This window comes from Typopeltis vanoorti, chromosome 11 (assembly GCF_054136105.1).
Source record: "Typopeltis vanoorti isolate ZY-2024b chromosome 11, IOZ_Tvanoo_1.0, whole genome shotgun sequence".
Taxonomy (NCBI): Eukaryota; Metazoa; Arthropoda; class Arachnida; order Uropygi; family Thelyphonidae; genus Typopeltis; species Typopeltis vanoorti.
This window is the reverse complement of record NC_143559.1, coordinates 90,024,842-90,050,352: the sequence shown is the minus strand read 5'-3', so window position 1 is coordinate 90,050,352 and position 25,511 is coordinate 90,024,842. Positions and strand designations below refer to the sequence as shown.

Here is a 25,511-nt window from a genome sequence, read left to right as displayed (position 1 = left end):
AATATGACTTCTGCATTACTTCAACCTTGGTATCACTTCTGGTTCTGCCTCCCACTGATGAAAGCTTAATAAATGTTGAAACCGGTCTGGGTAGTGATCCTTACCATAATATGTAGCATTATTCTTGTCTGTAAGGATATGTCCTTTGCATTATGGGATATTAAGGCAAATGATGTGAAGTCATTAGCCTCTATATGCAGTCATGAAGTTACTTCACACACAAACATTTCTGCATACACTTGACATCTTTTGTTTATAGTATAACCAAATGGGAAAACTTTCAACATGTGCAAACTTGTTTTTGAATTTGAATAAAGGATTAAACATACAATTTCTTATCAAGTTTAATTTCTATTGATCTATCAGTATTTGCGGAGTGGTCATGAAGATTTCAGAGAAGCTGGTAAGTACCCACATAGAGAAATTGGTTAACAGATAAGCTATACTTTGCAAAAGAATAGCATGAGTTCACTAAAGGAAGTCATGTTTTAATAATTTGCTCATATTTTATAATATTATGGTATTGGATAAAGGAAATGAATACACTATGATATTGCTAAGGCATTTGATAGGATACCACATGAAAGGCTGTTTCATAAACTGGAACTTGTGGGATTGGAATATAAACTACTGACTTGGAAAAGTAGGTGACTGATGGACAGGAATCAGTCCTTGGCCCATCATTGTTCAATTTGTACATTAATGATAATAGGAATGACCTGATAGATGTTCAATTGTTTGTCAATGATGCAAAGATGGATAGAGCAATCAGGGATGCTACTAATATACAATGCATACAGAATGATTTGAATGACCTAGAATAGTGGAAAAATGATAATGGCTGTTACTTCAATGTTAGAAAGTGTCAATTTATGCACTTTGGCATGAAGAGATTCCCAGTGGCATACTGGTTGGATTATGTTACAAAAATATGAAGCTAGGGATATTGGAATTATGGTGGATAGGAAACTACAGTTCATAGGTTACATTGCAAATGTAACTCAGAGGATAACTTTGATGTTGAAACAAATGCTGACATGTAAGAATTAGGCTGTCATTTTGCTTCTTTGCAAGTCGCTGCAAATGGACCACACTGTGCAGATTTGGCCTCCTGAGAGATAATGATGTTGTGGAAAGTGTGCAAAGAAAAGTAACAAAGATGATGTTGCAATTATGGAATGTATATTATGAGGACAGATTAAGAGTATGGACTGCAGACACTAATAAACAGGAATAAGAGGGATTATATGATCTATAAACTTCTGAAAGGATGATGAGATTTTTCATTGATAAGGTGGGAGAGAACAAGGGGAGTCTGTGGAAGTTAACTTTGTGTGTTAAGAAAATTAAGGGATGAGAGCTAGATTTTTCTCTCGCAGAACAGTGAGTGAGTGGAACAATTTGCCTGATGAAGTAATGAATGAGTTTAACAGAATGTAATGACACCTGGTGGAGGCGAGATCTATGGCCTCCCTTGAATCAGTGATGATAAAATGATATAATTAAATGTATTTTCGTATGGTACTGCCCATGTCAATTTATGTACATCATATTGTTGTAATATGGTGTTAGTAATGAATAATCCATGTGCCAAACAGAAATTCAGCAGGTACTTACCATTATCATCCTACTTTTTTTGTCAAATTTCATCAGAATTTTTTTTCTGAGAATTTCTAATTTTTTTTTCTTTCTACCCTCTCTCTAATGGACTTTATAACACTAATTATTCTGACATGTCATTTCTCTGATTGTTTTACTAGCTCTTCCCTCCCATTAATGCTTCTGATGTTGATGATACCTACCCTGTTGAGTTTGCTTCCATTAGCTGATTTTTTATTATTTGTTGGTTCCCTAACAAGAACAGCAGTCATCTCTGTTCAATTAGGCATGATAATTTATTATATGATGGTGATTAGGCTACTATAAAATGCAATTGGTTTGCTAAAGGATTGAATATCATATCAAAAATCCCAGTTAGTTCTCTGCACTCTCCTTACAGGCTATATCGAAGTCTCCTCAAAGATAATTTTCCTCTGCATTTTCTTACCAGAAATATTTCATCATTTCTACATTATATTATAAGAGGCAGATTATTTTTATTTCTCAGTAGGAGATTACATCAAAAAAAGTACCATGATCTCTAGAACAGAGTTCTTAGATTATCATATCTCTGTAAACTACATATGGTACTAATGCGATATACATTTTCGACTCTGGTCAGAATGTGATTAAACTTTACTTCTATATCACACCAATAATCGAAAATATTAAAATCTTCCTAAAATAATTTAGCAATGTCTTTTTAATAGAATGTGAAGAGCCTGCTATAAGATATTTCTGCAACATGCAGAAATGCCAAGGACCTTTACTTACTACATATATTCTTACTCAACCTTATCTTAAAGAGAAGTGCTGTTATAATAACCAAAGCTTAGACAGAACAGGTAAACAGGACTAGCTTTTATGTATGTATTAAATTTTACATCCCATTTTTATCTAATCAATTCTTCATCTTTTCCTGATCCTTTTCAAGTCCTTTTCTTCCTTCTTTAGACTAGCTCTTTACTTACTCCATAATCCTCCATACCATCTCTATTTCCAACAGGTCTTTTTTTGTCTTTCCCTTTTTCCATCCACCTGTAATCCTATTACTTTTCTAATTAGAAAAGTCTTTAATCTCTTCAACTCTCTCTCTAATAACACTGTTTCAATTTTGTCTTTCCTTGTGATCTGAAACACTATATACACCCTCTGTCCAAAAACTGGACTTTTGACAGAAAATAAAACACAGGCCAATTATAATTAATCAAATCATTTATTTCAATCAATATACTCTCCCTCAGCTTCGATACAGCATTTGGCATGGTCAATTAATTCGTTAAATGAGTTTCTTATATCAGTTTTTGGGATACTGTTGAGAGTCGTAGCTACTGCTGATTGAACGTTTTCAATGGTGTCATATTGCTTTCCTTTCATCGGCAAATGAAGTTGGGGGAAGAGGAAGAAGTCACAGGGCACTAAATCAAGTGAATACGGCGAATGATCCAACACACAGACTTGGTTTCTGCTCAAAAACTGTCTCACGATGAGACAGTGCATTATCGTGCAAAAGTGACCAGCTGCCTGCATCACGATATTCATGCTGTATGCGACAAATTCTCGCTATCAATCGCTTCAAAACTTCAAGATAAAACTCACCATTGACCATTTGGCCAGGTGGAACAAATTCTTTGTGGATAATGCCCTTGGAATTGTAGAAACAAATCAGCATTGTCTTTACTTTTGACTTCTCCAAGTGACTTTTTTCCAGATGCCTCTCTTCTAGTGGTCTCTACTCAGCACTCTGGCACTTTGTTTCAGGCTCATACTCAAAACACCACGTTTTGCCACCAGTAACGATCATTTCAAGGAAGTTTGAGTTCTCACGAGCAGCTTTAATGAGGTCCTTGCAGTGTTCAATTCGATACATTTTTTGGTCGTTGGTCAACTTGTGGGGGAACAAATCATGAATTCAATTTACGAAGGCCCAAACTCTCAGTCAAAATGTTGTGCACAGTTGATTTTGGAATCTCCAATTCATCTTCAATCAATCTTGTGGATGATTTCGGGTTTTCTTTGATGAAATCGCGCACTTTTCGGATGTTAACTTTGTCCAGTCCAGTCCAGTTTTGGATGGCCAGGCTTTTCGTTGTCCTCAAGCATCTCACGATCACTTTTGAAATCGCTTAAAGCACTCGTAAACTTGAGTACAGGATAAGCATTCATCATATACTTTTTGAAGCATTATTTGATGCGTTTTGGTAATACTTTTACCAAGTTTAACACAAAAGTCAATCGCAGCTCTCTGAAACTCATTTTCCGACCATTCATCAAAACATACTGTCACTCTTTGCACTATAACTTGGCTTCTAATGAAACAAATGTCATAAACAGTTGACACAACACTAATGAAGGTTGCCACTTTCGGCAACAAAAAGATACAGCAGGTGGTGGCTCTAGTTTCTTCTATTTTCGAAAAGTTCAGTTTCTTTTTGGACAGAGGGTATACATCTCTTGCAATTCCTTGTTTTAACTGCTCAAGATTGTTTCATACATCGTAGATGGTTTTACCATAATTCTTATAAAATCTTTCTTTACATCTTATCAGCCCCTCTATGATCACATAATACCCTGCTGGCCTGTCTCCACTTCAATCCAGCCATCCCCAAATCCTATTTATATCCTAAATATCAATTTTACCATTCTCTTACAAAACAGATACTTGAAATGATATTTCCAAACTAACAGTTTGCTCAGTAAGTCTAATCAAAGTGTGCAATCAGTAATTCTTCCCTTACTAAGGTATACTAGATCTACTAATCATTAACACAACATTTTCCTTCACAATTCCAACTTATTCTTTAAATCTTCTCAACTTTTCAATCAGTACAATATTATTCACAAATATTAAGCATTGATACTTTGTTGTATATCAATTTATTCTTACTACTCCATTATTCACTACTATTATATTACTAATATAATGTCAGTGTGTTATATATGTCTGAAATACAAGCAATGGCTGCAAAACTCTACTGCATAGATTACATTGGATTACCATGTTCTTTAATAGCTGTTTAATAATTTACTAATTGTAATTGTTTATTGCATCAAAGGCAATAAATGATTTCATGTATGATATTTGTGTACTGGATTAAAAGAGGAAAAAAAAACTGCCCAGAAATATGGACTAGTTCTCACTTAATTTCATCTTTATTCATAGAGAATTAATAATTTCAGACATGAAAATAATATTTAACCTCCTCCAATATTTTGAAATAATTGCTAATTCATATTTTTTTTGCTTTTCACTTTGGACATTTTGATAAGAATTCCTGATATAAGAAGAAACTTCATGTTCATATTGTGCAAGTACCTTTAGAGAGAGAGAGAGATGGTGGTGGTGGTGGTGGGGATATACACTGAAAGACAAAATCATAAATTAAATGTTGAGTCACAATAAATATAACTTTATTGGCAATGAACGTGTTTGTACATTCCAGGAGACTTTTCTCAATAGCTACCATATAAAAATAGCTTGATATTTTTATACTGAAAAAATTTGCACAGGGAATGATAAATAACACATATTCTCCTTAAGTTCAGTAACTTTCAGATTGACCTCACATCTTTTCCACTAGTGAAAACTGGATGAAAAGTAATTACATAAATAGTCATGCTAATTTTTAATAAGCTGCAAAAAAACATGATTTCTGTTTGATTAAAACATAAATAAATAAAAAATTGCTTATTACGACCAAAAGGAGAATTCTTAAAAAAAAAAAAAAGAAGAGGAAGTTCTAAAATCTGTGTTTATTTAAAAACACTCATGACTGTGTGTATATATATATATACATACATACTTATCATTTGTGTGTATATAAAATGCACATTTTTATTAACATTAGCAGTTTGCATCCATCTTGCAGTGAAGAAAAGAAAATTTCATGTTAATTATGTAATATTTTTACAAAGAAAATTATGAAGTAGTGAATATTAAAATCAATAGCTAACAAAGATGCATTACATTTTGTTATGCTACATTACTTTTAAATGTTACACACAGTATATATTTCCTAATACCAAATGCAACAGCTGTTTTACAGCATCAAATACTATCTTCCAGTTGCATGATACATGGACTCCATTTATAATTACAGAATCACACAGACATATATTAGTCTTAGATTTTCGATGTTTCCATATCCTCTACTAATTATTGCTTGTCTGACATAATTTGAATAAAACCATATTAAACAAATGAAAAGGAATATAACAAAGCTCTGAAAATTTTATTTTTATTTATTAATAATCATAAAATTTTTAAAATTTTATATAAAATACTAAATAACTCATCTCATTTTCTAGACAGTGAAATTCCAAAACATAATGAGGAAAAAAATGAAGTTAACTTATCATAAGGCAAACAAAAATAGTGCCAGATTATTACATGAGAATTGATTTTTTTATAATTACTTGTAAAAAAAGTAAGAAAAACTATACTACCTACCTTTTCAGTGGACAGAAAGTAAACCAAACTAAGCACCACTATGTATCATTTTATAAATAAAATTCAATGTTTATAACAGTTTTCCTTCATATAATACATTATTAAATAATCAATGGAGACAAATTCCACTATTTTGTCAGTGGCAGGCAACATTAAAAAAGTTTTTGCATAGAAAGTTTATTTTTATATACAAATTAATTATACTGGAAACTACTGCACCATTAACTGGAAGAAAATAGCACCTGGCTGTGACCAACACCTGAAGATTGGCAGTCACAAAAATGACTGATTATTTCAGATGACATATAATAATGAAAATAAAAACTGATTTAAATAAAAAAATACATTAAAATACATCACGAGTCATGCATTAAAACCTGCTGCAAAAGTAATAAAAAATAATTAAAACAATCTGAGATAAATATTACAAATATACTAATTATTAAAAGTGGAGTTCCACCGTTATTTATTGTACTTTGCATAATTTGTTGCTCAATAGACTTCTTGCTTAAAAACTACTACATGCAAAGCATTTCACCAGCAAAAGGACAGAATGGTCAACTAATACAGGGCATGCTTTATAATTAAATGCTATAGGTAATCACTAACAGTTATTAGCTGCTCATACAGTTTATCACAGTGATCCTCTTGTATAGGCACATCAAGTCATGCTACAACATTATCAATCAACATTAACCTATTGGAGAGAAACACCCAGAGGTGCCAATAGAGATTTGGAGATTCAGCATAACGGGAGCATGCTCGTGGGTCAGGCATGCAAGGAAATGGATAAGATGGTAAGTATTCGAAAGGTCCTCTTCACCGTTATAGCTACAGCAGAAAGATTAACAAATTTACAGGTCATTTAACATGAACACGATGCTACAATAGGGAAAAAATCACATGCAGTTTGAAAAATTAAGTTATAGCTAACTGTAATGTTTGAGCCTTTATATTTATTAAATAACCAAACTGTTTTTTTGAACTATGATAGGTTAATTATAATTTTGTGTATCAAAATTTTTGAAACATCTCTACAGCAGGATTATAAAACACTGCAAGACCATCTTGGCCTTTTTCCATAAAAAAATAAATTATACCCAATACCAATTCTTAAAATAGGATACACGTTTTCAAGTATAGCAAAATGGCTATTACACATTTAAATTTAAACAAATCCATTAGTACTAAAGCAGGCAACAAAAAATAAGTGTTGCCTTGAATTTAAAGATCATGGAATCTGTTGAATTACTGCATGAAATGATGGTTGATATGATATAAGCACATGACAATCTGTCTTGAATAATTGTTACAGCTTAGCTTGTGATAAATATCAATATATAGTTCGTAAGAAGACACTTTTTGAATTCCTTAATGTTCAAGAAACAACAGAGGTCCTTAAAATCCCTTCAAATCTTAAGCAACAGTTGGTCTGTATTAATAAGCAACTATAAAATTGCTAATTATGGCTATACTAAGGCTCACTTAGCACTATCACAAATTATTCTTTAACTGATTCATATTGAGCTATCACGCAGTAGTTGAATGGTTCCCTCTTCATGAATTACAATTAACTGAAAAGGTTGCAAATTAACAACATAAAATTCATATAATAGCAATTTTACTATGCTTAGTAAATAATAAATTTTACTAGTAAATAATAAATAATAAATAATAGCAATTTTACTATGCTTAGTAAATAATAAATACAGAATCTTGACATATGTCAAGATTTTGTATTTATAGTCATAGTCAAGATTCTGCAAACGTCTAAACAAAAAACTCTAAAAGTTTATTTTTTTTTTATAGATAAAATAATATTAGATACACATAAAAGTTTAGAAAATTGCCTTCAAAATTTATTTAAACAAGACTCTAGTCTAAAAATATAGTGCTACAGAGATGTCTCAAGAATAGCTTAGCACAATGCAACCGAGGCGCATATATATATATAAATAAAATAATAATAATAAATAATTTTTAGTTTAAGAGCTAACATTTTTGGCAGGTTGTGGTCATTAAAGATAAAGGCTTTAGCTTAGGTATAATGACAATGCCTAAGTTAACTGACCAGAAATTAACATATCCATAAACATAAGACTTCTTAATATTTAATAATTTGAATGCAAAATTAAATATTTAATATCCTTTTCATTTTTGTAGGAATATTCTACTAATGATTTTAAGTTGTTGTTAGTTATTATGCAGACGACACACAAAATTTTATTAAAGCAGCAGGAAGAATAATAACATAAATCCTACATTTACTTCACTTTAAGTTTTTAAGTGTGTTAATGAATATCGTCTATTTAACTAAATCTTAAAAAAAAGTGAATATCTCAGTATGACAACAATATATGAAAATTAAAAAAAAAAAATAATTTCCTTTTTTAAGTTAAGGGATATTACATCGCATATTGTTTCATAGCCGAATAAGAAACTCAAAGAGCTTCATGCCGAATATAGTAAATATATAAATTTTGGTGAGTTCAAGCGTAAGCAAATACCTGGATAGTGTTACAACTGACCCTTTAGGGAGTGCAACACTGAGGCAACTCATGGTAAGGGTGGAGCAAGCTCTGATCACTATTCTTGATATTTCCCCATAATGTGAAACCCAGCTCCTAGGAGCTGTATTACTGTTCAGTAATAGTAACCCCCAGCTCCTATGAACAGTAATACAGCTCCTAGGAGCTGGGTTTCACATTATGGGGAAATATCAAGAATAGTGACTGGAGCTTGCTCCACCCTTTAGGGAGTGCCTCAGTGTTGCACTCCCTAAAGGGTCAGTTGTAACACTATCCAGGTATTTGCTTACGCTTGGACTCGCCGAACTTATTCGGTTTCTTATTCAGCTATGAAACAATATGGGATGTAATATCCCTTAACTTAAATAAGTTTATGTCACCGAATTGAAGCCTTTGGTTCTTCATATAATTAATAATAATTTCCTTATTCATATAATGGAAATAAAACAATGGATAACAAAGAACAGATTCTAAAACAGAAAATTAAATATGTTCTAAATATCTTATTTCTGGAATGCCTTATCCTGATGTTCCCATACTAATTTTTTACTTTTCTTTGCAAAATAATCTTATTAATGTGTGTTTATTTCAATAGTATAAGATGTGGCAGTTCGCTCCAGTTGGTAAACTATTATGTGAGATAGTTTCAATCATTCTGTATTTTAACTACATTAAGAATTAGATACATCTAGAAAAGTACTAATTCCATAATGTTATCATCTAAGACAAATGCACTGAAAAATACCAGTACATGTAACATCATTAATACAATAGTAACTCTTAATAGTCTCATCGCTGGTGGTAACTGCCATGGTTGTAGTTATTTGAAGGAAAGGCACTTGGGCCAGGGCTATGATGAGATGAGCCACTTACCCGAGGATAGGATGGTCTCCCACGACTGGTATGTCGCCTCATTTGGTTTCTTTCTCTGTCCATTTCTAAATCTTCTAATCGCTGTGTTACAGTTAATTTTTGTTGAATAGCTAACCTAAGCAGTGAATTCAAAGTTTTCTTCTCTTCTTCAGCTAATGTAAGCTGCCTTTGTAATTCATCAAGTTGTTCAACATATTCTTCACACCGTGCAGCAAACATGGCCCGTAGTGAAGCAAAAGTTGCTGCATCTTCTTTGAGTGCTTTAAGTTCATTCCGAAGTTTCATCATAGTTTCACTTACAATAGCTTTTTCATTTTCATACTTGCTTTTAAGATTTGCTAATGCCACCTCTGCAGTTTGCTTATTAGCTTTGAGGACAGTACGTAATGTGGCAATCTGTTCACGTTTCGTAGACAACAGCGATTTCAATTTGATAACTTGTTCCTGTAGATCATCCACTTCTGATAATGAAGAGCTACCCTGGGATTCAGAATGGATTACTTTCTGACGGCTCAGTTCAATGGTTGTTTCTACTGCTCGACGAAGATGCCGCACTTGATCATGAACTGTTTCCAAAAGTTTGTTACACATTCCAGTATCAAGTCTTGTTTCACCTTTGCTGCCTTCTCGCTGTAGCATTTTGAGTGATATATCACAGTGTAATTTATCTTTCAGAATCTCAAGTTTGCTCCTTCCAGAATCTGGGTTTGAGTCTGTGTTAGCTGATACAGCATCATTGTTCTTTACAATATCATTTTCCCCTACGAAAATAAAATAAAAATGTTAAACTTTTTTATATTATAAAATCTAAAATTACAATCAAATTTTAATTAAACTTAATAAATGAACAGTTAACCATACTGTATTAATACATCCACAAATGACTTGATTATTTTAATCAGGCTGCTTCAGTATCATGCATCTTTGTGTCACTTCAAAAAATTTCATTTTATTGTAGCAATTATCACTGCTTTCTTGAAGATACAGTAAAGCCTAATTAAATCAAAGTTCAGAGAACTGAAATTATTTATTTTGAATTAAACAAATGATTCCACACAGAGTTATTAATTATATTTATTTTATCAAGTATATTTTACTCATAATAACAACTACATATTAATTTTGGGTTTAACTTGATATATAGTACTAAGTTTAATATTTCTTGAGTGAACAAGTATATAAAACATGCCTTCTAAGGACTTGAAGGAATCGATTGCATTCATTCATGTAAAATTAAAAATGGAACTTTATGAAAATATGGATCTAAATGATGTTTCAAATGACCTCAAGATAAATGTAAAACCCATTCTTTTAAGAGAACTGAGAGCATGGAAATTTTAATAAGTTTTCCCAAAGGAAGGTAAACTATATGGTCTAGTGGTTAGGATACATGGCTTTCACCTAGGAGGTCTGAATTTGATTCTGTGCATGGGGAATATTTTTTGCCCACACATGACAGTGACATGCTATAGGTATTGTGACCTTTTGTGTGTGACTAAAGCTAAATAAAATGTGATTTGAAATATACAGCATTTCATTAATCTTTCATTATAGTTCCATGATACTTTCTTCTACATATATGTATGTATTTTAGGTGTATTATTTTCTGGCAATTCATTTCTGTGATTATTTGACACCATTGAAATTAGTAATAATTTTACATACATACATACGAGGTGGTATCAAAAGGTTTCAAGACTAGGTTTGTAACATGCCAACAAATGGCAGCACAAGGCTACACGCACAGTCACAGGGAGCACCTACCTTCATAAGTCAGTGTGCCAAAAGACATCATTCTGTGTACATCAGGAGCTGTGCAATTGATGCCATTCTGACCACCTGCATTACTACATCTGCGATTTCATCATGGACAGCAAGTTAGAACAAAGAGCAAATGTGAAATTCTGAATGAAACTGGGCAAATCTTCCACAGAGACGTTTGATATGATTCGGAAAATTTACGGTGATGTTGCAATGAGTCGTTCCAGGTGTTTTGAGTGGCATGTGTGCTTCAAGAGCGGAAGAACATCACTGGAAGACGATGAGAGATCAGGAAGAACTTCAATGAGCTCAACCCACAAAAATGTCGAAACCATTCGGCAACTTGTGCATGAGGATCATCGGAGAAAACTCCATAACATTGCTGCCAATGTCGGTTTGTCATACGGAACAGTCCAGGCAATCCTCACGTGTGATTTGAACATGCGCTGTGTTGCTGCCAAGCTTGCCCCAGGCTGCTGACCCAGGAGCAGAAGGAACACTGTGTCGAAGTCTGCCAAGAACTCAGTCAGTGTGCCGTGGATGACCCATCCTTCATGTCGAGGATCATTACCATTGACGAAACTTGGGTGTACGGGTACGACCCTGAGATGAAGCAACAGTCTTCACAGTGGAAGAGCCCATCATCTCCATGAATGCAAAAGGCGAGGCAGGTCCGCAGCTCCACCAAGTGCATACACATCGTTTTTTTTCAACATTTGCAGCATTATGCATCGGGAATTTGTCCTCAGGGGCCAGACCATCAATAGTGAGTTCTACTGCCAGGTTTTAAGGTGTCTGATGGAGGACATTCGGCCAAAGCGACCAGATCTGTGATGCGCAAAAAATTGGATGCTCCACGATAACAATGCACCCTGTCACCGATTTCTCCTCACATGAGAGTTTCTCACCAGAAACAACATGATCTCACTTCCGCATCCACCCTACTCGCCAGATTTGGCTCCTGCAGACTTCCCCTCTTTCCGAAGATGAAGATCCAGCTCAAAGGTCACTGTTTTGACACCATTGTAGAGATCCAGCGCGAATTGCAGAAGGTATTTGACATGCTTTGAAAAGAAGACTTCCAGGACACATTCCAGAAGTGGCAAGAACGCTGGGAGCACTGTATTGATATGCAAGGGGACTATTTTGAAGGTGATAGTGTGTAAACATAGATAAATAAATTTATTTCTCTTAAACAGAGCTGGTCTCGAAACTTTTTGATACCACCTCGTACATACATGCATGTAAAATTCGTGAATGAATAAAAAAATATTATTATTAGATCGGGGTGCTTAAGAGTCAAAGCTATATAACTGAGAGGAGACCTCCACATAGCCTTTAAAGGAATGCGGAGAAATGCCAGGGTTGACCAAATGTCCAAGCCTCACCTTCTCATGGTGCACCTTGTTGGGTATCTACCTGAATACTGAACGAATGAGGATGGGCTGCCAATCTGGGATTTAGCTGACCAAATTGTATTCTTATTGGCTTAAACCAAAATACAAAATGATGGTACAACATGACAAAATTTCATGCCAACTGGGGCGTCGCCCGGTTAAACAAGGCACCCGTTGTTTTTGCAAGGGAACCAGGGTCAATAGCGAAAAGTAAGCTACTGGAACAAATCTGAAAGCACACTCCAACCCAAGCATCACCAGAGTATAAGATCGGTACTATCAACATAAGAAGCCTGAATGGCAGAGAAATGGAGCTAGCTGAGAAATTAGATAAATATCAGATCTACATAATAGGGGTGACTGAAACAAAAAAGACAAAAACTGGTGAGATCTTTCTGAGCAATAAATACAAAATGTTATATTTAGGGAATAACAATCAAGGAAAAGAAGGAGTAGCCATAGTATTCAACACAAAATACGATGCTAATCTTCTTGAATGGCAGGCAGTCTCAAGTAGAGTGATGTGGGCAAATATGAGAATGGGAACTAGAAAACGAGACTTATTTGTGCGTATGGTCCCACAGAAGGTTCTCCTAAGGTAGAAGCGGGGGAATTTTTTGATGCTTTAGAGAAAGCAACTGACAATGAAAAAGGAAAAGTTGGTCCTTGTTGGGGATTTAAATAGCAGAATAGGAAATGATTTTCAGACATACAAAAATATTTTGGGAAAATTTGGAGAAAAGAGCAAAGCTAATAATAATGGCAAATATCTGTTGGATTTCTGCTCAGGACATGGACTGGTTATTACAAACACCATGTTCCAAAATAAAAATGTCCACAAATTCACATGGAGAGAAGAGGCAAGAAATAAGAAAAGTCTCATTGACTATGTTATTGTTGATAGTGATATTTTCTCTCTGGTGCAGGACACCAGAGTGTACAGAGGATTTGAAATTGGAAGTGATCACTATTTAGTCTTGAGCAGGATAAAATTGAATTTCATATTGAAAAGAATAACATTTAAGAAAGTTTTAAAGCGAATAAAAGTTGAGCAGCTCTCAGATGTGAACTGTAGACTAAAATACACAAAGATTATTGAAGAAAAAATGAAAGAGTTTGAGAATAGCAACCAAACCATGGAGATTCAGTAGCAAGCCTTGAAGAAAACACTGACTGATTCAGCCAGAGAGGCATGTGGTGAGGTTCTCTGCAAGGATTGAAAAATCAGAACTCCATGGTGGACACAGGAAGTTAAAGAGGCAGTGAGGGAAAAGAAGAAAGCATATCAAATGTTGCTGGCCAATAAGTCAGCTTGTGCTCTTAGAGAATACAGAGACAAATGTAAAACTAGCTAAAAAAAAGTCATGGGAGGACTTTGGCAAGAACATAGAAAATAAATATCAAGAAGGTGGCAAAATATTCTGGAGGTTGTTGAAGGAGCTTAGAAATGGAGGAAAGAGTGCTGTAAAAGGGATTAGAGATGATAAAGGTGACATGAAAATGGGAGAAAAAGATATCCTTGAAGTATGGAGTAATTACTTCGATAAATTGCTAAATGAAACAAGCACTGACAGCACAGTGGTAAAAAATACTCAACAGGCATGCAGCCAGAAATACATATCTATACTTGAAGCAGAAAAGGCATCAAGGGCTTGAAATGTGGAAAGGCAGCAGGAGTAGATGCTATTCAACCAGAAATGCTGAAGTATGGTGGTATAAAAGTCTTACAGTGGCTGCACTGCATAGTTCAGAAGTCCTGGTCAGAGGCACGAATTCCCGATGATTGGAGTAGAGCTCTCATAGTGCCCATATGTAAAAAGGGAAATAAAACTGAATATGAATATTTCCCTACTCAATGTTCCTGGTAAGATTTATGCAAGTATACTTGAGACACGGTTGAGAAGAATTGTGGAAGAAAAGCTTGGTGAAGAACAAGCTGGATTCAGGCCAAATAGAGGCTGTCAGGATCAGATTTTCACTTTACGACAAATAGTTGAAAAATCATGGGAATATAACAAAGATCTGTATTTAAGGTTTGTCGATCTGGAAAAGGCATATGACAAGGTGCCAATAGAGAAGCTATTCAATACGCTACAGTTATATAGTGTCAATGGGACATTAAATCAAGCAATACTTAGTCATTGAGTTGTAAGTCAGCAGTTAGAATTGAAGGAAGTAAAGGAAGATTGTTTAATGTTAAATATGGTGTGAGACAATGATGTACATTATCCCCTCTGTTATTCATTATCTATATGGATCACATTATGAAGGAAAGTGGTATTAAGCATGATATCAAGATTGTAGATGTTGATGTCAGCTTTTTGCTTCATGCAGACAATGTTATACTTCTAAATAAATCTGCTACAAGTCTGCAAGATTCCCTGACTAAATTGAATAACTGTTATAATAGATATGGTATGAAGGTCAGCAACAAAAAGACAAAGATAATGAAAATAGGCAAAATCATTGAAAATGTCAACTGTGTTGTGAATGGAGAACCTGTGGAACAAGTAAAACATTTCAGCTACTTAGGTACAATTTTTAGTGAAGATTGTAAATTAAATATGGAAATTGGTAACAGAATCAACAAAGCTGGTATGGTAGGAAGTCAACTGAATAAACTGATATGGATAAGAGAGAAATTAGTCGGAACATTAAATTATCTATATACAAGACAGTGTTCAAACCAGTTTTAACTTATGGATCTGAGAGCTGGTTCAGAAGTAGAACACTTGACCAAAGACTAGAAACAGCAGATATGAGAGTCCCGAGAAAGATTATATGCGTGAACAGATGGCATCAATGGCAATATCATATTAAAAATGAGGATATTAGGAAAGAACTTGACATTGTCAACATCCAGGAATGTGTTAGCAGAGCTAATCTCAGGTGGTATGGTCACTTAAATAGAATGGTCAAGGAAAGATTAGCAAAACAAGTGTTCTCTGCCAGGTTCGTAGGAAAACGACCTAGAGGAAAACCAAGATATAGATGGATTGATTCTGTACAAAGTGCCTTAGACCAGTGCTTCCCAAACTTCTGGATGTCAGGGCCCCCTTTGGAAAAATTAAAATATTTCACGGTCCCCCTCGAACAAAATCGTAATTTAGACATATATTATTATAATATGTATTGTATTTATATTCAATACAAAACATACACAGCGAATATTGCTACAATCGAATGCAAATATTACATTTTAGCATCTTACATTTGACATGGCACAGTATTTCATATTTTATATAGATAGATATATTGTTAATTTACACTTGCAGTACAAGCACATGAAACGTAAAACGATTATTAATAAAGAAAGAATTAAAAACATAAAAGAAGTTTAATAACAATTTAATGTGATGGATGTATTTCAATACTGTTACACAAAAAGTCAATATCAGGTGAAATATTTGAAACTGCAATTCTTAGATTTCTGCTTTGAAAATGAAACGTTAAGTGCCAAAATACGCAGGAAGCAAAATTTGTGAACCCGCATCAATGTGTGATTTTTTTCCATTAAAATATAAAAAATAACAAAAAAGATATAATAAGTAATAAAAATTAAATACGTTTCTTTTAAGATAAAAAAAATTACACAGTCTTAAAAAAAATTTTGTTTTTCATTATTTCTTGGCCCCCTCCTCAATAAAACCTATGGCTCCCAAGGGGGGCCAGCGCCCACTGTTTGGGAAGTGCTGCCTTAGCCGATAGAAATATAAAATCTGGTAATGTTGGAGTCTTGACAAGTAACAGACTGATTTGGAGGAAAATTGTAGATAGGAAGTTAGTAATGATGTAAATTTTTCATGTAGTACTATCATATCCTGTATACCATTTGAGGGTACATGGCAGGAATTTGATGATGATGATATTAGATCCCCAAGGGAGTCAAGGACTCACCGAGGGAGGCCATTCACCAACACAACCTGTCATAACTTCTCTTCAACTCCTTCACACTAAATGCCCCCACTACTTGAACAGGCAAACTGTTCCACTCATTCATGGTTCTATAAGAGAAAAATCTAGCACTTACCCCTTTCTTAACTGCACGCAAACTTAATTTCCACAGATGTCCCCCCCCTTGTCTTCTCCCCATCCTCTGTATAATGAAAAATTTTATCAACCAATATTCTATAATGTCCTCTCAGAAGTTTATAGAATTATATCACCCCTCTGTTTTCTGCCTACCAGTGTCTGCAACCTTTCCACAGCTTCTCTTCAGAACCCAGGAGACCAAATCTGTGCAGAGTAGCCCAAGTGTGGTCATGTCAAGATTATGTAAGCAAAATGATTTCTGTATTCTTAAATGTCAATATTTGTTTAAACGTCGCAATTATCCTCTGAGTTGTATTTGCAATTTTTGTCATGTGACCTTTGAACTTCAACTTTGTATCCACCATAACTCCTAGATCTCTAGCCTCATTAGTTACTTCAAGCATAATCTCACCAATATAATATCCTGTTGGATATCACATCATGCCAAAGTGCATAACTTTACACTTACTAACACTGAACCAACAGTCATTATCTTTGGCCCACACTTCCAACCTATTCAGATCATCTGTATATGCAGTATATCAGTAGCATCCATGTTTCCCCTGCCTATCTTTGCATCATCAGTAAACAACTGAAGATCTCATATCAGTCTCTTTCTGATATCATTAACATATAATTAAACAATAGTGATTAAAGAACTGATCCCTGAGGCACACCACTGGTCACCTTAAATCTGGCAGATTCACTTCTCCCATATACCACTTTCTGATACCCATATCGGTCACCCACTTATCCAAGCCAATAGTTTATATTTCAATTCCATTTTCTGTAGTTTATGCTAAAGCCTTTCATGTAATATCCTATTGAGTGACTGAGCAAAGTCCAACAGCATCATAGTGCATCCATTCCCTTTATCTAATTCAGCCATAATATAATAAAATATGAGCATGCTCAGACATGACCTCCCTTAAATACCCATGCTGTTCCTTGCAAAGTATAATTTGTTTAAGTTAAGGGGATAATAAATCCCTCATTATTTTAAAGCCTGATACAAAACTCGGAGATCGAAATCTAAGAGTTTCATGCCGAAGAACTATCGGCGAGTCCAAGCGTAAGTCAACACCTGGGTAGTACAACACTAGGGCAACTCGGACAAAGGTGGAGCAAGCTTCATCACTACCCTTAATATTTTCTCATAATGTAAAATGCAGCTCCTAGGAGATGTATTACTGTTTTACATTATGAGGAGAGGTCATTACCCAGACTGGTTTCAACCTTTACTGAGGTCTCATCAGTGAGTAGGTAGAGTTCCGAGTTTCGTATCCAGCTTTAAAATAATGAGGGATTTATTATCCCCTTAACTTAATTTACGCTGCCGGAAAAATAGCCTCTTGGCTCTTTATCGTAATAATAATAATATATGGGTACACCGGTCTGGCAATTCGTTAGTAGGGGTATGTGTAGGTTCGGTTCACTTAAACCTTGGTATTCCAGGTCTACCTACTCATTGATGAGATCTCAATAAAGGTTGAAACCAGTCTGGGTAGTGACCTCTCCTCATAATGTAAAACAGTAATACATCTCCTAGTAGCTGCATTTTACATTATGAGAAAATATTAAGGATAGTGATGGATCTTGCTCCACCTTTGCTCCGAGTTACCCTAGTATCGTACTATCCAGGTGTTGACTTACGCTTGGACTCGCCAATAGTTCTTCAGCATGAAACTCTTAGATTTCTATCTCCGAGTTTCGTCCGGCTTTAAAATAATGAGGGATTTATTATCCCCTTAACTTAATTTACGCTGCTGGAAAAATAGCCTCTTGGCTCTTTATCGTATATTTTGTTTGTCCACCCATTTCTGTATGAGAGTTCTTACAAACTTTTCTAAAATCTTTACAATTACTCCAGAGATACTGAGGGGTTGACAGTTAAACATATCAGTCTTTGCACCACCCTGTGCAATGGGATTATGATGCTCTTTCCATTCCTCTGGGATCTTTCCTGAGCTAAGACTCAAATTATGCAAAGGGCCTAGCCATTTTGGCTGAATATTCCTTTTTCACACTTGCTGATATCCCATCTGTTCCAATTGCTGAATTCTTATCCAGGTTATGGACAACAGCTCTAGAATCTCCTTCTCATGCACCTCTATCTCTTCATCCATGTAGTGGTGGCACTGTGTTACATACACCAGGTTGATAGATCTTGTAACTACCTCATCTTCTTCTTCTGACACTAGGGAACTGTCTGCATCAAGAAAAATTATTCTTCCACATTCATTCTTTCTTTTACTTGCAGCATAACAATTAAATTCTATTGATTGCCTTTAGCCTATGAAGCAATTTCTTTTCATACTCCAACCTAGCTTTCCGTACAATACTTTTAACTTTTCTGGCCTGAACTTTATATATACGAGAGTGGTCTGAAAAGTTGTTGGCTTAACAATGAAAAAACAAATTTATAATTTCAAAATAATTTTTATTTTTCAACATAATCTCCCTTAAGACTAATACATTTATTCCAGCGATGTTCCAGCGCCATTATTCTGTCCCTGTGGTGGTTCTCAGTAAGAGCTGCTCTTAAACTACCCCTGGAAGAGTTTTAGTTTTGGGAAGAGATAGAAGTCAGAGGGAGCGAAATCTGGGGAATAGGATGGATGTTCCAACAAATCATAGATCCCTTAATTTTCCATTGCCAAAATACCTTTGTGGGCAGGTGCATTGTCCTGATGAAAGATGATTTTTTTTCTTCTGAAAACCAGGTCTTTTCTCATGAATTTTTTAGTCTAGTCTGGTTAAAAGATTGGAATAATATTCCCCGGTTATTGTTTTACCCTTTTCAAGATAATTAATAAACAAAATGCCTTTAGCATCCCAAAATACCGATGCAATGACCTTTCTTTCTGATGGAACTGACTTTGTCTTCTTTGGCGCTGAACAACCGGCTTCTGTCCACTGTTTTGATTACTGTCTGGATGCCGGTGTGTAATGGTGAATACAGAACAACACTTTTGCTTCATAGAAATAAACTGATGCACAAAATCAGTTTTATTCTTATTAAAATGCTCCAAACACTGTTCAGATTTTCATGCAAGTGCATTTTTGATCTGCTGTGAGAAAGCGTGGCACCCATCTTGCGTAAAGCTTTTTCATTTGCAATTCTTCATGCAAAATATATCCTACATGTTCTTTTGAAATGCCTATAGTCTCAGCAATTTCACACACTTTGACTCGCTGGTCATCCAATACCACAATGTGTACTTGATCAATGATTTCTGGTGTTGTTACACTTTTTGGACGTCATTCATGTAGATCATCTTCAAGGCTGGTACGACCACGTTTAAACTCGGCAGCACATTTCTTAATTGTCGAAAATGAAGGAGAAGAGTGCCCATAAACTTTTATGAACTTTGAATAATTTCTTTTGGCGTTAAACCTTCTTTTACAAAGTATTTTATAACCGCACTATAATCAATTTCATCCATTTCAAGGAATACAGACAACACTTTTGCTTCAGACAGCTCTATAAAACAAACTACCTGATAGAATGACTTGCAATTTCACATGGATGCTTACGACAGATGTACCAACTTAGGAAAAAAAAAATCTTGCTGATAGTGTTGCCATCTATAGTCAATGCCAAGAACTTTTCAGACCACCCTCGTATATTTTATAATTCCTCCTTACTCTTATTCTCATGATATTTCTTCCACATCATCTTTTTCTTCTTACGAATCTCTTATTTAATGAGACTGCACATCATTTCATTTCCATTCTATTTGTTCTTTGAATCTAGGGACACATATATGAATGAATTTATTGTATACAGCTGAGCAAACTGTACTAAGTAGGATGTTTTGCAAATGAAAGTACTTTCCCTCCTACAAACCTCAGATTTATCTTGTCAGCAGATATATATATATATATATATATATATCACAGGCTGTTCTATGTGATGATTATCATCATCATTATCAAATTCCTGCCATGTACCCTCAAGGGGTGTACAGGATATGATAGTACTACATGAAAAAAATTACATCATTATTAATTTCCTATCTACAATTTTCCTCCAAATCAGTCTATTACTTGTCAACACTCCAATATTATCAGATCTTATATTTATCGTCTAAAGCACTTTGTACCGTATCAATCCACCTATATCTTGGTCTTCCTCTCAGTCGTTTTCCTGCCAACCTGGCAGAGAACACTTGTTTTGCTAATCTTTCCTCGCCCATTCTGTTTAAGTGACCATACCACCTGAGATTAGCTCTGCTAACGCATTTCTGGATGCTGACAATGTCAAGTTCTTTCCTAATATCCTCGTTTTTAATATGATACTGCCATTGATGCCATCTGTTCACGCCTATAATCTTTCTCAGGACTCTCATATCTGCAGTCTCTAGTGTTTGGTCAAGTGTTTTACTTCTGACCCAGCTCTCAGATCCATAAGTTAACACTGGTTTGAACACTGTCTTGTATACAGCTAATTTAGTGTTCCGAATAATTTCTCTCTTATTCCATATGAATTTATTCAATTGACTTCCCACCATATGGTAAATTAAACATAGAAATAGACAACAGAACCAGCTTTGCTGATTCTGTTGTCTATTTCTATATTTAATTTACCATCTTCAGTAAAAATCGTGCCTAAATAGCTGAAATGTTTTACTTGTTCCACAGGTTCTCCATTCACAACACAGTTGACATTTTCAATGATTCTACCTATTTTCATTGTCTTTGTCTTTTTATTGCTGACCTTCATACCATATCTATTACAAGAGCTATTCAATTTAGTCAGAGAATCTTGCAGATTTGTAGCGGATTTATTTAGAAGTATAACATCATCCGCATAAAGCAAAGAGCTGACATTAACATCTCCAATTTTGATATCATGCTTAATACCACTTTCCTTCATAATGTGATTCATATAGATAATGAATAACAGAGGGGATAATGTACATCCTTGTCTCACACCAGATTTAACATTAAACCATCTTCCTGTACTTCCTTCAATTCTAACTGCTGACTTACAACTCAATGACTAAGTATTGCTTGATTTAATGTCCCATTGACACTATATAACTGTAGCGTATTGAATAGCTTCTCTCTTGGCACCTTGTCATGTCTTTTCCAGATCGACAAAACTTAAATACAGATCTTTGTTATATTCCCATGCTTTCTCGACTATTTGTCGTAAAGTGAAGATCTGATCCTGACAGCCTCTATTTGGCCTGAATCCAGCTTGTTCTTCACCAAGCTTTTCTTCCAGAATTCTTCTCAACCGTTTCTCAAGTATACTTGCATAGATCTTGGCAGGAACACTAAGTAGGGAAATACCTCTGTAATTCTCACATGCAGTTTTATTTCCCTTTTTATATATATGGGTACTATGAGAGCTCTATTCCAATCATCGGGAATTCGTCCCTCTGTCCAGGCTTTCTGAACTATGCAGTGCAGCCACTGTAAAACTCTTATACCATCATACTTCAGCATTTCTGGTCGAATATCATCTACTCCTGCTGCCTTTCCACATTTCAAGCCTTTGATGGCTTTTTCTACTTCAAGTATGGATATTGGATATGTATTCCTGACTGCATGCCTGGTCAGTGTTTTTTACCACTGTGCTGTTATCACTGCTTGTGATGATGTGATGATTAGTCTTTTTACAATTATCATAAATAACTATGCATTCTACAAAAGCAAAAAAAAAAAAATTATTACTACTGTTGCAAACTAAATCCAAAGTTTTAATTTAATATTCTATGAATGTATTTAGTAGCCACAGTAAATATCTGCTGTTGCAATTGCTTCTTTTTTGTAAACAGTCATCAATAAATTAGAGTACTAATTTATTGATGAGGAGGGTGAAGCGATTACAACTAATTTTTCTGTTGATGTCACTTTCCTGTCATGTGCATCCATTATAGGTATTCTTCCTTTTATTTTATGAATAGTCTGATTTTGTTTCCTTTTGTCTGCCTGTCAATCTTTTAGCTTGTGTTGTACATCGTACATTATTTGTTCATTACGTTTCTCTCTATAACATTTCATTTTTATGTAGTTTCTTTTTGTTGATTTTACTTATTTATCCTCCTAACTTTTTGAATCTGGTCTAATACTGCTTGTTCAAATATCCTTTTGACTGTATTCCATCCATCAATGACTTCTTCCTCTTTGCAGATGCATGCCTGCATCAGACTGTCTTCTATGTTTATCATAATTACTTGCTCTAAAATTTCAAAATATACCCTATCATTATCAAAACCTCAATATATCTGGTCATCTCTAGTGAAGAGTGCATGATCATTCTCCCCATTTTCAGTAATTTGGTCTAGATCACACTTATATGTTGTGCACACTTATTTCACCAGTGATCAGCATCCTTGAGGATGCCAATAGTAGCAATAAAATTGATGTATTAAAACAAAGTCAATGACATATAACTAACATTCAAATTTGAATTTGCGCATACTAAATTTTTAGAGGTATGCCAGACTTTAATAATGACTAAATCAAGATATTATAATTATCTTATATGTCACATACAGTGTAAATATTTATATGTAAGTACGTTTTTTTCTAAGAAAAAAGTAATTTTTCTGTATCTGCCATCTGTAATTCTCCCCTTCATCCATTAAAAACTAGATTTATGGTTCATGTATTTTAAATGTTCTATACATCCTACAATACTCCAGTTTAAATGTTCTATACATCCTACAATAACTATACTGGCATAAAATATATTTACGGCATCTTTCAGTGCAAAAGATTTTCTTTCTTGCCTTTATATTATTTTAAGAAACATTAAAGAAATCTGGTAATCTGCCAATCAGTTAAATAATGCTATTGAATCAGTTTAACAATCCATTAACACTTAGTAGCTTAATGTATTAATTCACCAACATAGAAATTCTGCAAAGATATGGGAAAAAATTCCTATACAGTAGTCCCTGAAACCATGGATAATACTGAACCCTATATATATATATATATATATATATATATATATATCATCATCAAATTCCTGCCATGTACCCTCAAGGGGTGTACAGGATATGATAGTACTACATGAAAAAAAAATTACATCATTACTAACTTCCTATCTACAATTTTCCTCCAAATCAGTCTGTTACTTGTCAAGACTCCAACATTATCAGATCTTATATTTCTATCGTCTAAGGCACTTTGTACCGTATCAATCCACCTAAATCTTGGTCTTCCTCTAAGTCGTTTTGCTGCCAACCTGGCAGAGAACACTTGTTTTGCTAATCTTTCCTGGCCCATTCTATTTAAGTGACCATACCACCTGAGATTAGCTCTGCTAACGCATTCCTGGATGCTGGCAATGTCAAGCTCTTTCCTAATATCCTCATTTTTAATATGATATTGCCATTGATGCCATCTGTTCACACCTATAATCTTTCTCACGACTCTCATATCTGCGGTCTCTAGTCTTTGGTCAAGTGTTTTACTTCTGACCAAGCTCTCAGATCCATAAGTTAAAACTGGTTTGAACACTATCTTGTATACAGCTAATTTAGTGTTCCGACTAATTTCTCTTTTATTCCATATGAATTTATTCAATTGACTTCCTACCATACCAGCTTTATTAATTCTGTTGTCTATTTCCATATTTAATTTACCATCTTCACTAAAAATCATGCCTAAGTAGCTGAAATGTTTTACTTATTCCACAGGTTCTCCATTCACAACACAGTTGACATTTTCAATGATTCTGCCTATTTTCATTGTCTTTGTCTTTTTATTGCTGGCCTTCATACCATATCTATTACAACAGTTATTCAATTTAGTCAGAGAATCTTGCAGACTTGTAGCAGATTTGATTAGAAATATAACATCATCCGCATAAAGCAAAGAGCTGACATTAACATCTCCAATTTTGATATCATGTTTAATACCACTTTCCTTCATAATGTGATCCATATAGATAATGAATAACAGAGGAGATAATGTACATCCTCGTCTCACACCAGATTTAACATTAAACAATCTTCCTGTACTTCCTTCAATTCTAACTGCTGACTTACAACTCAAATAAAGACTAAGTATTGCTTGATATAATGCCCCATTGACACCATATAACTGCAGTGTATTGAATAGCTTCTCTCTTGGCACCTTGTCATATGCCTTTTCCAAATCGACAAAACTTAAATACAGATCTTTGTTATATTCCCATGCTTTCTCGACTATTTGTCGTAAAGTGAAGATCTGATCCTGACAGCCTCTATTTGGCCTGAATCCAGCTTGTTCTTCACCAAGCTTTTCTTCCACGATTTTTCTCAACTGTTTCTCAAGTATACTTGCATAGATCTTGCCAGGAACACTCAGTAGGGAAATACCTCTGTAATTCTCACATTCAGTTTTATTTCCCTTTTTATATATAGGCTATTAGAGCTCTACTCCAATCATCGGGAATTCGTCCCTCTGTCCAGGCTTTCTGAACTATGCAGTGCAGCCACTGCAAGACTTTTATACCACCATACTTCAGCATTTCTGGTCGAATATCATCTACTCCTGCTGCCTTTCCACATTTCAAGCCTTTGATTGCTTTTTCTACTTCAAGTATGGATATATATATATTCCTGACTGCAAGCCTGGTCAGTGTTTTTTATCACTGTACTGTCATCATTCTTTGTTTCATTTAGCAATTTTTCGAAGTCCATACTTCAAGGATATCTTTTTCTCCCGTTTTCATGTCGCCTTTATCATCTCTAACTCCTTTTACAGCACTCTTTCCTCCATTCCTAAGCTTCTTCAACAACCTCCAGAATATTTTGCCACCTTCTTGATATTTATTTTCTATATTCTTGCCAAAGTCCTCCCATGACTTTTGTTTAGCTAGTTTTACACACTGTTTAGCATTCTTGCATTTGTCTCTATATTCTC

The 25,511-nt window shown here is 34.6% G+C and overlaps 1 protein-coding gene and 1 long non-coding RNA gene across 17 annotated transcripts in view; one reads left to right on the top strand and one right to left on the bottom strand.

The window, feature by feature from the left end:
* The window catches only part of LOC150101839 (uncharacterized), a 141,445-nt gene that overhangs the window by 81,402 nt on the left and 34,532 nt on the right, over positions 1-25,511 (top strand). For 4 of the 15 annotated variants that reach the window (XR_016548988.1, XR_016548989.1, XR_016548987.1 and 1 more), the window contains 2 exons: positions 2,310-2,444; positions 5,908-5,995. The exons of 9 other annotated variants lie outside the window; for them this stretch is intronic. This is a non-coding gene — a long non-coding RNA (uncharacterized LOC150101839). Of the gene's footprint in view, positions 1-2,309; positions 2,445-5,907; positions 5,996-25,511 lie in introns of those variants that run through there. 2 more of the 15 variants (XR_016548992.1, XR_016548997.1) reach the window with 2 other exon arrangements.
* The window catches only part of BicD (Microtubule-associated protein Bicaudal D), a 173,790-nt gene continuing 155,019 nt past the window's right edge, over positions 6,741-25,511 (bottom strand). Inside the window, exons 11-12 of one of the 2 annotated variants that reach the window (XM_090400017.1) lie at positions 9,451-10,211; positions 6,741-6,880 (exon numbers count right to left, since the gene is read on the bottom strand). In XM_090400017.1, coding sequence (XP_090256143.1) covers positions 6,875-6,880; positions 9,451-10,211 — 767 coding nt within the window. In that variant the 3' untranslated portion in view covers positions 6,741-6,874. Of the gene's footprint in view, positions 6,881-8,842; positions 10,212-25,511 lie in introns of those variants that run through there. The other variant, XM_090400016.1, reaches the window with a different exon arrangement.